This window comes from Rosa chinensis, chromosome 7 (assembly GCF_002994745.2).
Source record: "Rosa chinensis cultivar Old Blush chromosome 7, RchiOBHm-V2, whole genome shotgun sequence".
Classification (NCBI taxonomy): domain Eukaryota; kingdom Viridiplantae; phylum Streptophyta; class Magnoliopsida; order Rosales; family Rosaceae; genus Rosa; species Rosa chinensis.
Window position 1 is genome coordinate 34,488,665 of NC_037094.1, and position 13,948 is coordinate 34,502,612.

General features: G+C 38.9%; 2 protein-coding genes across 2 annotated transcripts; one reads left to right on the forward strand and one right to left on the reverse strand.

Moving 5' to 3' along the window:
• The first annotated feature begins 962 nt into the window (after positions 1-962).
• On the forward strand, positions 963-1,808 carry LOC112177819. Its single transcript, XM_024316070.1, has one exon. It carries the CDS (start codon positions 963-965, stop codon positions 1,806-1,808), a length of 846 nt encoding a protein of 281 aa, XP_024171838.1.
• Positions 1,809-12,127: 10,319 nt separating this feature from the next.
• On the reverse strand, positions 12,128-13,656 carry LOC112176826 (cinnamoyl-CoA reductase 1). Its single transcript, XM_024314916.2, has 4 exons — positions 13,529-13,656; positions 12,882-13,403; positions 12,538-12,730; positions 12,128-12,263 (listed from the first exon to the last, which is right to left on the reverse strand). The coding sequence occupies exons 1-4, from the start codon at positions 13,644-13,646 to the stop codon at positions 12,128-12,130; spliced, it is 969 nt and encodes a 322-aa protein (XP_024170684.1). The 5' UTR covers positions 13,647-13,656.
• Between the last annotated feature and the right edge of the window lie 292 nt (positions 13,657-13,948).

Below are 13,948 nucleotides of genomic sequence, written 5' to 3' on the forward strand. Positions count from 1 at the left end.
TTCAATGGCTACTCAAACAACAAAATTAAGTTTCCAACTAATGTTGGTTGCCTAATCAGACAACAAAAATATTATGAACAGTTGTTGGATGATCTTTACCACTACAGATATTTGTATATAAATGTTGTGTGATAGTTGTAATTATATTTATGACCAACCAACGGCTATTGTATGTGAGAGATTAAGGTTCAATTTTGCACCAATTGTACAACACAATGGTTCTATACTGTTGTGTGATTCAACAATAGGATAACTGCTTTTTGTTTTTTCTGTTGTGTGATTCATACCAATTAAACACATACTCATACAACGTAATTTACGAAATGTCATTTGTTCATTATCAATTTTTTGCCTAAAATATTTGCACAAAAATAATGCTCCATATATATTTGCATAGAAACAATGCTCCGATATATTTTTCAATTATCCATACATTCAAGTTTCTAGACCATAAAACATTAGAATAAGAGACGAATAATCTGTTGGATTATCATAGTAGTTTATTGAAGTAGATTCTTCAGACACCACTCATCACCCATTCAACCAACATGATATGCCTGGAGGGATGAAGACTGAAGCATGACCTCAGAGAATCCAGCCACTGCAGACCCTACCAGGGATTGCGGCAAAAAACCTGAAATCTAGTTTTGCTTCTATTCTCTCTTCAGACCCCCCCCTTCAATTTCTCCTTCGATAACCTACCTGTCCCTTCCTTCGAAAATGGTTGCCCCACGATTCAAATTTTAGAAGAGGCATATTTGCGGGGAATTGAGCGGTGCCAATCCAACCTTGTTGGTCGCCTCCTCTCCCCACCAAATGGGATCATGCCCAAATCCCATGAATTGGCACAACGCCTGCGTCCGTGCTGGCCTTCTTTGGAAAACTGATCTATTGCTCCGTTGGGCAAGGGTTTCTTTATGTTGCAGTTTCAATCCCCAAAGGACAAGCAACATGTTTGGTCAATGGGTTCAATCAATTTGAAACCTGGAATTTTACGTTTGATTCAACAGACACCTAGTTTCTCCTCGGCCACCTACAAGAACACCTTTGAAGAGGTGTGGGTGTGTTTCTGGGATCTTGGCTTTGCATATTGGGAGCCCCAAACGCTATTTGAGATTGCCAGTGGTATTGGCATGCCAGTGAAACTTGACCCAAGGACAGCTAATCGTTCGATTGGTCTCTATGCGAGAATATTGATCGATGTGGATCTTTCTAAGCCTCTCATTGAGAAGCTCCAGATCAGTAGAGCAAATGGTGAGATTGTTTCTGTAGGGGTGGAATATGAAACTTGTCCAAACTTCTGTGAGGTTTGTTGCACTGTGGGACATCCTGCCTCAAAATGCAGGTCTAGGGTTCTTTCGGACCAGTCACCGGCTCGGGGCAGAAGTGTAACCCGTACAGCTCGTCGTAGGCGACCCAAGAGGAAGTTAGGGATGAGAAGGGAGAAGTCCAATGAGACACCAGGTAGCTTGGTTGCCGCCCAACCCCAACATGCAACACACACTAATATTGCTGCTCAGCCAACGTTGCCTATCCCGGGAATGGATACCTCTGTAGCAGTGTCAATCCATGCAGAGAAGGCTCCTATGGTTCAGGAAAGCTCTTCCAATACCAGTGTTCTGCCGGGTTTTAGCAAGTTGGATGGTACTCTAAAAGTGGGAACCTGCACAAATGAACTTGAAACTGCAGAGGATGTGACTTCTATTAGAAACCCAGAAGTCGATGTAAATGATGAGATAAGGTTTCTATTAGAAATCCAGAAATATTGTTGGATGCGGCATTGGAGGAGGGAGAGTTCACGCCTGTAGTAAAAAAGAAAGCAAAGAAGCTTCAAAAAAAATCTAAGAAGGTCAAAGTTACACCTAAACCTGGGATGCGTGCTCAAGTCCAGAAGAGCGCAAAACACTTTAATTGTTAATGAAGATTTTGTATTGGAACGCCCGTGGATTTGGGAACGATGACACACGACGGACTTTAGCTAGTATGGTACGTGCTCACAAAGCCTTAATTATTTGCATTTAAGAACCTTTCATTTTGTTCAACACTATTCACTTCTCCTTTTGGAGATCCTTGGGACTCCAGCTCGTTACTACTAACAATCGAGGACAACAAGACCCAATTTGTGGTTTCTATGTCATGAAGCTCTCAGGGTACAGGAAATCTCGGCCTCAGACCAACAAATTTTAGTATCTTGTAGCTTTGAGGGGGTTTCTTGTGCCCTAACGGCGGTGAATGCCAAAACTACGGTTGCCGGTAGACGTTAGCTTTGGCAAGAATTAAATCACATTCATTCCCAGCATAGCCCGGGGCCTCAATTGGTGTTCGGAGACTTTAACTGCATCTTGGGTGAGCATGAAAAGCGTGGAGGAGCTCCTCCAAATAGAACTTCATGTCTAGAGTTTAGTCAGATGTGCTTTGATTGTGAGCTATTGGATATCCCCACAAAAGGTCTAGCATACACTTGGTCAAATGGTCATACTGAGGTCAGACTGGATCGAGCTCCTGGGAACATGGAGTGGATGAACTCGTGGAGCTCAATGGATTGTTGCACCCTTACAAAGGCTACGTCAGATCATTGTCCCATTTTAGTGTCCTGTGCCAAGGATGATGCTATCCCGAGACCACCTTTCAAGTTTCAGAGTTTGTGGTTGCAGACACCTGATTTCTTGGCCGTAGTTCGATCCTTCTGGAACAATCTACATTATTATGGGTGCCCCCAATTTATCCTAGCAGCCAAATTACCGGCTTTGAAAGGCATGCTGAAATCCTGGAGTAAAGAACAGGTGGGAGATGTACATGCTCAGGTCGCTCACTCTAAGGAATCTTTAGATGCGATTCAAGCTGAAACATCCACCCATGGTTTATCTGATGAGAGACTCATTGTAGAGAATGAAGACCACATCAGTTATTTATCGGCCCTATCTCTTCAAGCTACTCTCTTAAGGGACAAATCTAGAATACGTTGGCTAAAAGAGGGTGACAGGAACACAACTTTTCTACATAATATGGTCAGGGTTCGGCGTCTTCGAAAATTCAATTACATCATTGTTGGTTGAGGACAGGGTGCTCAATGATCAAGCTGCTATTGCTGCCCACGCGATACAACACTTTGAAAGTTGTTTCACTCAAGATCATCAAATAGATAACACTAGTCTAGTGGAAAGGGTGATCCCTCTTATGGTGACGGAGGAAGAGAACTCTTCTCTTCTAGTCACTCCTTCTACTGAAGAAATTAAAGATGTCGTTATGAAAATGGATGGAAATAGCGCCCCAGGGCCTGATGGTTTTGGAGGTTGTTTTTTCACCTCTTGTTGGTCTGTGGTAGCTCATGATGTAATACGGGCAGTTCAGAGTTTTTTCATCAATGGGTACATTATGCCGCATTTCAACTCCAACATCCTCATATTAATTCCCAAGCTAGAAGACGCTGAAAGCATCTCAGACTTTCGTCCAATTGTACTTGCCAACTTCGTGTTCAAGATCATCACAAGAATAGTGGCAGATAGGCTTAGTCCAATAGCTTCACGTATCATCTCCCCTAACTAAAGTGCCTTCATTAGAGGACGGTCCATTGTTGGCCCCATTGTGTTGACCTCAGAATGTGTTAATCTCCTAGACCAAAAATGTAAGTATGGGAATTTAGAAATTAAATTTGATATCAGCAAAGCCTTTGACACTTTGGATTGGAATTTTCTTCTTCGAGTCCTCGGTGCCTTTGGGTTTGATGCCACCTTCGTAAGCTACATTCACATTATCTTGCGCTCTGCATATCTATCGGTCAGCGTTAATGGGCAGGCCAATGGGTACTTTACATGCTCCAGGGGTGTCCGTCAAGGTGATCCTTTATCTCCTTTATTGTTTTGCCTAGCGAAAGAAGTTCTAAGCCGTGGCCTTACTTCTCTGGTTAATAGAAGGAAGATCAAGACAATTGCAGCTCCCTTAAGTGTCTCTCCCACATCCCATGTGCTGTTTGCGGATGATGTTATGATATTTCTTCAGGGTAAGCCTTCTCACCTATGAAATCTAATGTCATTTATGGAAGAATACGCTGTGAATTCTGGGCAAGTGGTCAACAAAGCCAAATCAAATTTATTTTTGGGAAGATATGCTTTGCCGAGGCAGAACAGAACTTGTGGTTTACTTGGAATATGGCCAGGACAACTTCCCTTCACCTATCTCAATGTTCCCATTTTATTGGGCATCCGAAATCCGAACATTTGGTTCCAATTGCAAACAAAGTGAGATGCAAGCTTAGCTCCTGGAATGGCAAACAATTGTGACAAGCAGGCAGGTTGCAACTTATATCCTCCGTAATTGAAAGCATCTTGATCTACAGTTTCCATATCTATGAATGGCCAAAGTCTCTGCTAAATAAAGTACAGAGTTGGATGAGAAACTTCTTTTGGAATGGTGATCCACTTAAGAACGGATCTGCCCCAGTAGCCTGGAGTGCGGTATGCTCTCCAAAATCTCAAGGAGGGTTAGGTTTAAAGAATCTTTTTGTTTTGAATAGATCATTGTTACTAAAAAGATGTTGGGAGGTGGCTTCAAAGGTATCCACATCAGCGAGGTTCCTACATGATCGCTTTCTGCGAGTGGGTTTGCACCATTGTTTGTATTATAAGAAATCTGCAATTTGGCTTGGTTTAAAAAAATTATGGCCAATGCTTCTTGTGAGGGTGCAATGGCTCCTGGGAGATGGTTCTACAATAAGGTTTTGGAAAGATAATTGGTTAGGTGAGGCAGTAATTCACTCCACAGGTTATGAGGAAGAAGTCTGGAAGCTCCTAAATGACAAGGTTAGTGATTTTATCTTGAATGATCAGTGGAACCTCCCTCCTAGTTTCTGCAGGGTCTTTCCCCAAGTTGCCCAATCTATTAGCACAGTCCCAATATCATCTGATCTTGCCTCGGACCAGCTGATCTGGACAGCGACATCATCTGACACTTTGTCGTCCAAGGAGGCATACCAGGTGTTGTCTCCTCCCATACCTGCACCACCTTGGTGTAAGCGAATTTGGCATCAGGCCATTCAGCCACTAAAGAGCATGGTTGCATGGAAAACCTTACTTAATAGAGTTTCTACAGATGAGCGGCTTTAGTGTCGTGATACCAGGCTCTGTTCAAGATATTACCTTTGCCAAAAACACCTTGAAACTACTAATCACCTTTTTTTGGAGTGTGCAGTGGCTGCGTCATCTTGGGCTTGGCTCCAACAAATGTTCAGGCTTATTATTCCTCCAGGTACACCCCTGCATGACTTGTTTCTTGATGCTACCCTCTCTATACTTAATAAATCATCAAAATTGCTATGGTTTATATCTGTCTGCAACTTACTTTGGTGCCTGTGGAGTGAACGTAATAAAAGAAAATTTGAAGGTGGTGAGTGTTGCCCCTCTAGATTCAAACAATTTTTTCTATTGCCTCTAAAAGAATCTGTAGGTTTAGCTTTTGTCCCCTCCTCTGCTACCTCGAGTCAGTTTCCCATCTTTGGCTACCTGGGCATTTAACCTTTTCTTCCCTCGGCCCCCGCTTCACTCCTGTGATTTGGCAACCTGGAAGCTGGTTTAAAGCTAGCTCTGATGGTTCTTACGATGCTATTAACCAAGCTGGCTATGGAGCAGTTTTCAGAAACAGCGATGCGGCCTTCTTGGGTGCTTTTTCTTGCAATGCACAGGTCTCTTGTGCCATTGATGCAGAGTTACTGGCTGTGATTGAGGTAATTAAGGTGGCAAAAGAGAGAGGATGGTTCCCTTTGTGGATAGAAACAGACTCCATGTTGGCATTACAGTACTTTAAAAAGCCAGGCTTAACGCCTTGAAGGCTTCGGGTTAAATGGATGAATAGCCTTGCATCCATTAGACAGTTTCAGGTACACGTCACTCATGTCTTCAGGGAGGGGAATCGAGTTGCAGATAAGCTAGCTAACCACTGTGCATCACATAGTGGGTCAGTTTGGTGGGATTCAATCCCTCAATTCTTGATTAGTTATTTTGGTCATGATTTTTCTGGACGTTCTACTTACCGGTTTGGTTAGATTTGGCTGGTCTTTTCTTTGTCTGTTATATGTATGGGAGTGGTTAAGGTCTAGTCCCCCACCCTTTCTCTCTGTATCTTTACATTCTTTCTTAATAAATACACTATTGAGGGACGGGCGGTGGGCTTCTGGTTGTAATGGTCCCCTTCGGGGTTGTGTGGGTGTCTTGGTGCCCCTTTTAGACCGTTACAGAGGAGCTAATATCGCCTAATCCTCATTAGTTTACAAAAAAAAAAAGTTTCTAGACTATAAAACCAATAAAGAAAGCATTGTAGTTAGCTTAACGTAGCAACATTCTAGCTAACAATTTCAAAAAATAAAAAACAGTAAAAGTTGATACAATACATACTTAACATGCACATATGTAGCTGCTTCATATATGGCTCCTACGTAGAAGGGTCCATTGCTTTCCAATTGTTCAATCACTACATCCATGTCATGCCATGCTTCTCGAGTTTCTTCTTGTCTTCCTGGCCATGAATCATTAACCATTATGTCATGTATCAAAACATAATTAGGGACCAACAAAACTGAGAGAAGGTACACTTAATCAATCAGTCATACTATAGTCATATACAGAATTGAGAGAAAAAACTTATGAGTTCATTAGATATTCATGACTCAATTAGAGAACAGGCAATCTATCATACAAAATACTATCAGAATTGGTTGATATGATAGGATATACAGCAAGAATAAATCCACTGAGATGTAGATACTTACTGGAATACATGCTGGGAACAACTTTCATTATCACCAGTTAAAATTGACTGCCTAAGTTCATAAACATGCTTTCTCGATCTGCACTTGGAAAAAGGAACATAACAGCTTCATGAGCAAGAAAGCACAACTCAAAAACCTGTTGATCCAATTTATAGATTTTCTCTCTTTTTTCTCCTTCAATTTATGTATGCATTAGCATACAAGATGCTTTATTTATAGAATGCTAACTAATTATATAGATCTCCCTGATTTAGTAGTTTTATCACTTAGTCAACATAACTGGTGGTTTCTCCTAAGGGAAGTACAAGAATCACAAAGTCTATACTGCTGGTCAATGAAGAAAATTTCAAACCTAAATAACTGTGATTATAGTAAGTACATGGTACTCCAAAAAAAGACATTAATTATTTCCAATCGTACCTCCAATACTTCATTGGTACACCTAAAATAGGTTTAATAATTTAACCTTGCAATCACAAATATTAGTCAATCGTAGTATAGGAAAGAAGGGGTCTCCCACAGAGGATTGTACTTAATATGCAAATCGAGACTCAAAAACAGACAAAACACTAAAACTGACCTCTAATAAAGACGAAATTAAAAACCCTATCTAGACTTAACGAAAAATTATGAAAATTTACAGACACGAACTAGAAACCCTAAAAACAAATCATACAAAATTTCATGGGAATCGAAGTTGATTTACTATACTAAATAAATAAAACAAAACAGAGAACAGAAAGTGACGAAAATAAATAATTATTTTTGGTTTTTGAAATAGATGAGATTAACAATAGCTAGGAACAACCATACACTACTAGACCATGTTTCACCTATGTTGAACTTAACCTATTAACCTTTCATACTTGATATGTTAAGTGCATGATGTTTGCATCCTAACCTAGCTTCTAACATAGAACCTAGAGTGATGTTCTCGCACAGCTCTCAAGTCAAAAGTCATTAAGAACAAAAAGGTTGTGAATAAAGCTAGGCAATTTCGGTACTGATGTTGTCCTAATCTATCTAGATGCTAATTCATATGAATGGGGCTCAGATCACTCATGTGCTACTCTAGATAACATGCTTGACATGATGATCTAAACACGAAATCATAGTAACAAAATCCTAGCATGCTTACTACGTTTGCAACCATAATAAACGAAACTCGAATTTATCAATGAGAAACCAATGAATTAACAAACATTCAATATCCAAGAAACTATAAAATTAAAACCAAAATATTAGTTTACACATGTCTAGGGCTTAGGCAGCCCCTAACTATTAAAAACTATTAGCAATACATAAAAGAAATAAAATAAAACATGAAAAGAGAGGGAGGAGAGGATGGCGGCAATGGACTGATGTTGCGCGTCCAAAGATGTCTACAATGATGCCCTAGACTCCTTTTTATATAGTTATTGCGTCAAGACTTCTTCTCCTCCAAGAACTAAGGAATTTGATCTCTAATTAAAGAAGGACTTTTAATTCTTCTTCCCTTATAGCTCTAGGAGACAATCTTTCCTTGTTTGTATTCAGATTCGCGCGCAGTCTGACCTCCTTGTACTAAATCGGTCATAACTTCTTCTAGAAAAATCATATTCATGAACTGTAAAAATATTTGGACACTAGACATCTGAGGCTTTCCATCAATATAAAGAACATTATCTGGATCGTCCTGAGCTGCTCTCAATACTCTGTCGAAGTTGACTGATTTGCACAGACTGATTTGCTGATTTTGGCTTTCAATCCCTCTTTTGCTTCTTTTCTTCTTCTTTACTCTAAAATACCTACAAAACATATAAACAAAGTAAATAACTAGAAAATATCAAGAACTAACAATGAAAATATTAAGGATTTTGATATAAATAATGTACAATTACGCTCCTATCATTCATCAAACTCAACCAGGCTCTTTCTTCAAATATTTGATTTTATTATAAAATTGATATAGCAACAAGAAGTGAGAGCTTACCCTAAACCTTGTTTCTGCTCCACATATGACAAAATTTGCAGGCTTGTCATGATAGAGATATATTCTGGAATTGATCATGTTATATTGCAGCTTCTTAACATCCTGCAGTATAGAGCAAACCGCATAAGAAAAATGATTGTTATGAACATCTGGATTATTCTAATTAGAAGATACCAAAACTATAAAGATGACTCACAATTTTTGCATGTTTTTCATGTTCGACAAGTTTTGAAAAACTGAGCTCTCTCCAGTTAAGTCACTGATTACTCTGCCTCATGATAAGAAAGACAAAAGCCTATTTCAGTAATGATCTTTCAAAGCAAAGAAGGGAAAGAATGCGAAACTAAGATAACTGCTAAGTTATAAGCCACGACTCACAAGTATGTCATATTACGTAAGGCAGAAAGAGTAGAAGAAATGGGCCCTTCAAAGCCACTCTCTGGCGAAAATATTTTATAGCAATTAAGATTACACATGAAGTATTTGTATACAATTAAAAAGCATAGCAGAAAATTAAAGATCTCTTACACAGAATCACTTCAAACACTTGAAACCATATGCATTTTGATACAAAAATGTATATGAACTTAATACACAAAATTGGGTCACATAGAAACTGAAAGAGAAGAGTTAGTAAAAGTACCAAGTTGGCTTCAAATTAGCAGCAGTGAACAACCAATATCTAGTAGTCCTAATAATCAAGCATTCTTTGGTCCCAGTTTCCTACCACCAGAGACAAGTACAAAATCCCAAGCGACGTTGTTCCCAAATCCTCCTCCTGATACCAAAACCCATATCAATTTTGCTACAAATCAATCAAAATGTTTTTCAATTCACCCCTTAAATTCGAAAAGCCAAAACTCACCATGTTGATAGTGCTCTCTAGATTCTGAGCGGTATCGTAAGCAAGAAAGATCAACAAAAACGCAGAGATGATAACATGAACATCTTTGGTATGACTTCTTCCCTCCTCGACCGGAAAATCATCAGCGATGAAGAGAGACATTATCTAATGAGAACAGCGTCGTGGACCTTCTTGTCACTGGCCCAGCACAACACCGCATCATTGGCGCAGCACAGCATGTTCACCTCCGCCGTTACAAACAACTTCGTCTTTTGTATCTCTTCAATTGACCATAGTTTGAGAGCAAGGAGGAGAGAGAAAGTGGATCTGGGGCACTCTATCTCCTCCATTGCTAAAGAGGAAGATGAACAATCTACGAGAACAGAACCCTAAATCTAAGAGAAAGGTAGAGATAGATGGGGAACCAGATTCAAAATCTACCTTCGGTCTTGGTTTCTTGATTATCTTGGAGGGCAACTCTATTCATCCTCAGCCATTAGATTGAGATTGAAAATTTAAGGGTACAAAAGGAGAAAAGGAAAATTGAAATTGGAAGAGCGAGAGATGAGAATGGTGGCTGGCAAAGCTGTAGAGAACTCGAAGAAGAGATTTCAGTGCTAGGTGATTCAAAAACATCGATTTCGAAGAATAGAATGAGGATTTAGGGAGAGAGTGATCAAGGGGAAGAATAGAGAGGCTGCCGAGTCTAAGAATAGAGAGAGTATCTAAGTTTGTCGAAAATGTGGAGTAGTGGATGACTTATCCTATCTTTTTTTTTTTTTTTTTTTTTTTTTTTTTTTTGAGTCTGTGAAACAACGTATAATTAAAGATCTATTGTATGAATGTAAAAAATTTTGATAAACAGGGGGAGGGAAATTTTGCCTCCTGCGCCTATGTATGTTTCATTTGAGTGAAACTTTGCCGCCCACAATTTTGCTCCTTGTTTAGACAACAGAACTATAACAATCTGTTGTACAAACTTGTGCATCTTACACTCGGTACACCTGGTAGGATTTGTCAAAGTTCATACAACATTTTGTTATACAACAGATAATAAAAAACTGTTGTGAGGATAGTTCAAATTCCATTTTGGTGAGCTTGTTCTGGGAGGGAATTATGTGCTCATTTCCCTCCATTCTAGGCCTCTGATTTACACAACAGAAACTTCTTAACTCAGCTGTGCAATATCTTCCTAAAAAAAAGGTTTTCAATTTGATTACATTCACACAACAGAAATAGATTTTATACCGTTGTATGATAGAGTTTGTGTTAACACACAACAACAGATTTGTGTTCTGTTGTGTAATGGGTGTTGTGTGTTTCGATTTTTGTAGTAGTGATGGGGAGGGTAGGGTAAGAGAATTACATTACCATCCCCATACCCGACTTCATTCTCCATCCCCTTACCCTCCCCAATCCTCGTAATAAGATATTGGGGATTCTCCATCCCCGTCTCCATTGGGGATTAGGTCCCCATACCCGCCCCAATCCCCGTTAACAATATTACTAATTTATTATATAAAAATTTATACAAATAATTATGGATTGTAACATATGAAGTTAAAATCAAATATCAAAATAAAATTAATTTCTTATTTCAATTAAGGAAAATTAACATGTTGATAAAGATTTTTTATTAAAAGAATATTCCTTTTTGTGAACATATTTATTAACAGAATTTAAATGATAAAAAGAGGGTTATTATCACAAATGGTACCTGAACTTATCCTCTATTTTATCGATGGTACCTGAACTTCAATTTTGATCACAACCAGAACCTGAACTTTTCGATTTCATTTTAAATGGTACCTAAGGCCACCTTTGGTCACTATTCCGGCCAAATATAAGAAAACAAAAAACAAAAAAACAAGTTCAAGGCAAGTCTATTACCAAAAAATCATCACTATATATGATTGCAACCCTCGAAATCATCAAAATCATCACTATGGTGGCTCTAGGTACCATTTAAAATGAAATCGAAAAGTTCGGGTACTGGTTGTGATCAAAATTAAAGTTCAGGTACCATCGATAAGATTGATGTATAGTTCAGGTACCATTTGTGATAATAACCCTAAATAATATCAAAAATATATGTAATAAATAATATATATATATATATATATTTAGATATATATTTCATATAATTCTTATTGGGTGGGTATGGGGATGAGGATCAAAATACAATCCCTGCTCAATACCTGATTTCCCCCGAATTTCTCCCTATTAGGGTGGAATACTGGAATACCCTATGGGTACCGTCCGCAAGTGCTTTAGCTGTTCGCGTGAAACTTATGAGCTTTGTGTACGAGATTTAAGATTTAAAATTGTTGGGCTCTGGGCGTGGTAAAAAGTGAGTTGGTTTTGTAGTTTGTGGTAATTTGTTATAAATAAAAAATATTACTTGTGTTCCAATATTTCCTGGACTCCTATACTTTCACATAACAATTTCATGGCATGGTATGCGTACATATTAAGATATCATCATGAATCTTAGGCTACGTTACCATCTTCACGGACATACGGAAATATTGTCAAACTTTGTTCAGTTTGCCTAATCCATGACTCTAATCTTCTGGTAGCTTTCAATGGAATCAATAAGAGTTTCCCCCAATGGCCGGTAACTCCAACCCAACCTCTCCAATTTTTCCGAACTCAGCTTCTCCTCTTCTTCCTTAGTATGCGTAAGCCTGCGCGCCAATGGCAACAGAGAGGGGGTAACACATGAGCTCAACAAACTAAGGAGTGATTGTAAGCACAGAAACTGAACATCGAACAATTACTCGAGTAAAATTCTGATATTTGGTGTTGAAATTGTGCTTAGTTCTAGGTTGTTTTAGACTTCCACTTGAAAATGCTAAAAAGTGTAAAACACTATTTGTTAAAAGTTTAACTCTAAACTCCAAATCGCATAGCTTTAGACATAAGCAATCATTATTTGAAAGTGGATATAAAAGTATTTACTCGGGAGAATAGTTGTAGTTGGGATGTGAAATCTTCAAGTACTTCTCCACTACTTCTTCTACCCCAATTGCATGTGCTGTGCATATGTATCTTTCTCCAGCCTCAGATTTCTTGTATACAAGAAGCAGTGCATCAGCTAAATCACGAGCATCCACCACCGTCCAGTAATTGTAGCCCACCTTCTCAAACCCGCCTTCAGAGTCACAAACAGATTGCACAATTATAGAAACTAAATATTTTCCTGCGCAAGATAATGTTCTCTTGCCAGACAGTCCAGAAACGTAAGATGCTTATGCATGTGACGTTACGTTGTAAATTCGAAACTACTAAGTTTACTCTTGTACCTTTGAATCCCATAGGCAGGAGCCAGCTACTAGTATTCAGAGTGGATTGCAACAGTGGCCCCATGATAAGAGAAGGACAAACAGTTACAACATCAAGTCCACTGCTTCTTCCAAACTCCAAGGCTGCAGCTTCTGCTTGTGTTTTGGAAAGATAATACCAATTCTTAGTGGACCTAACATATTCCGGATCAGACCAACATCTCTCGTCTTTCACTTGATCCTTGGGCCAATTCGGGTTCTTTACAACAGCAGCTATAGACGACACAACAACAACTCTCTTCACTTTGGCCTCTACGCAAGCTTTCAATACATTAAGGGTTCCCTCCACAGCTGGTTTAAGTACTTCTGCTTCGGGGTCTGTTATGGCAGTTGGAAAAGGTACAGGACTGGCCACGTGGAACACTCCACTGCATCCTGAAATCGCCAATCTCAGAGACTCATAATCCAGCAAATCTGCCTTGAACAGCTTCAGGTTCTCCGGTGATCTCTCCAGCTTGTTCAAGTGATCATACTTGCTATCCCCTGCAGATTGCATAACATTTGTCATTTTCGAGAATTAATTTAAATTTAGAGACGCAATCAATTAGTTCACTACACAAATTTACGAATCAGTAGGATAGCAAATATCGTAGGATCTAGCTTGGCACCTGGTTGTCTGACGGTTCCATGGACGACATAGTTGTTGGAGAGTAGAAGCTTGACAATCCAGGAGGCAGCAAACCCTCCGGCTCCAGTTACACATACTGTTTCATACGCATCCACCATTATCTATTGTATTACTTTACTTACTAAACTCCCTCTTTCATATATATATATATATATATATATATATATATATATATATCAGTGTTCCTCTACTAATCTATATAGCATCTATAGATATATATAACCTCACCCTATACAATGTTGCTGTACATTAAACTACAACCAATTAAACAAGACAAGAGTAAACCAACTTAAAATAATGGATTATTATCACAAATGGTACCTAAATTTATTCTCTATTTTATCGATGGTACCTGAACTTCAATTTTGATCACAACCAGTACTTGAACTTTTCGATTTCA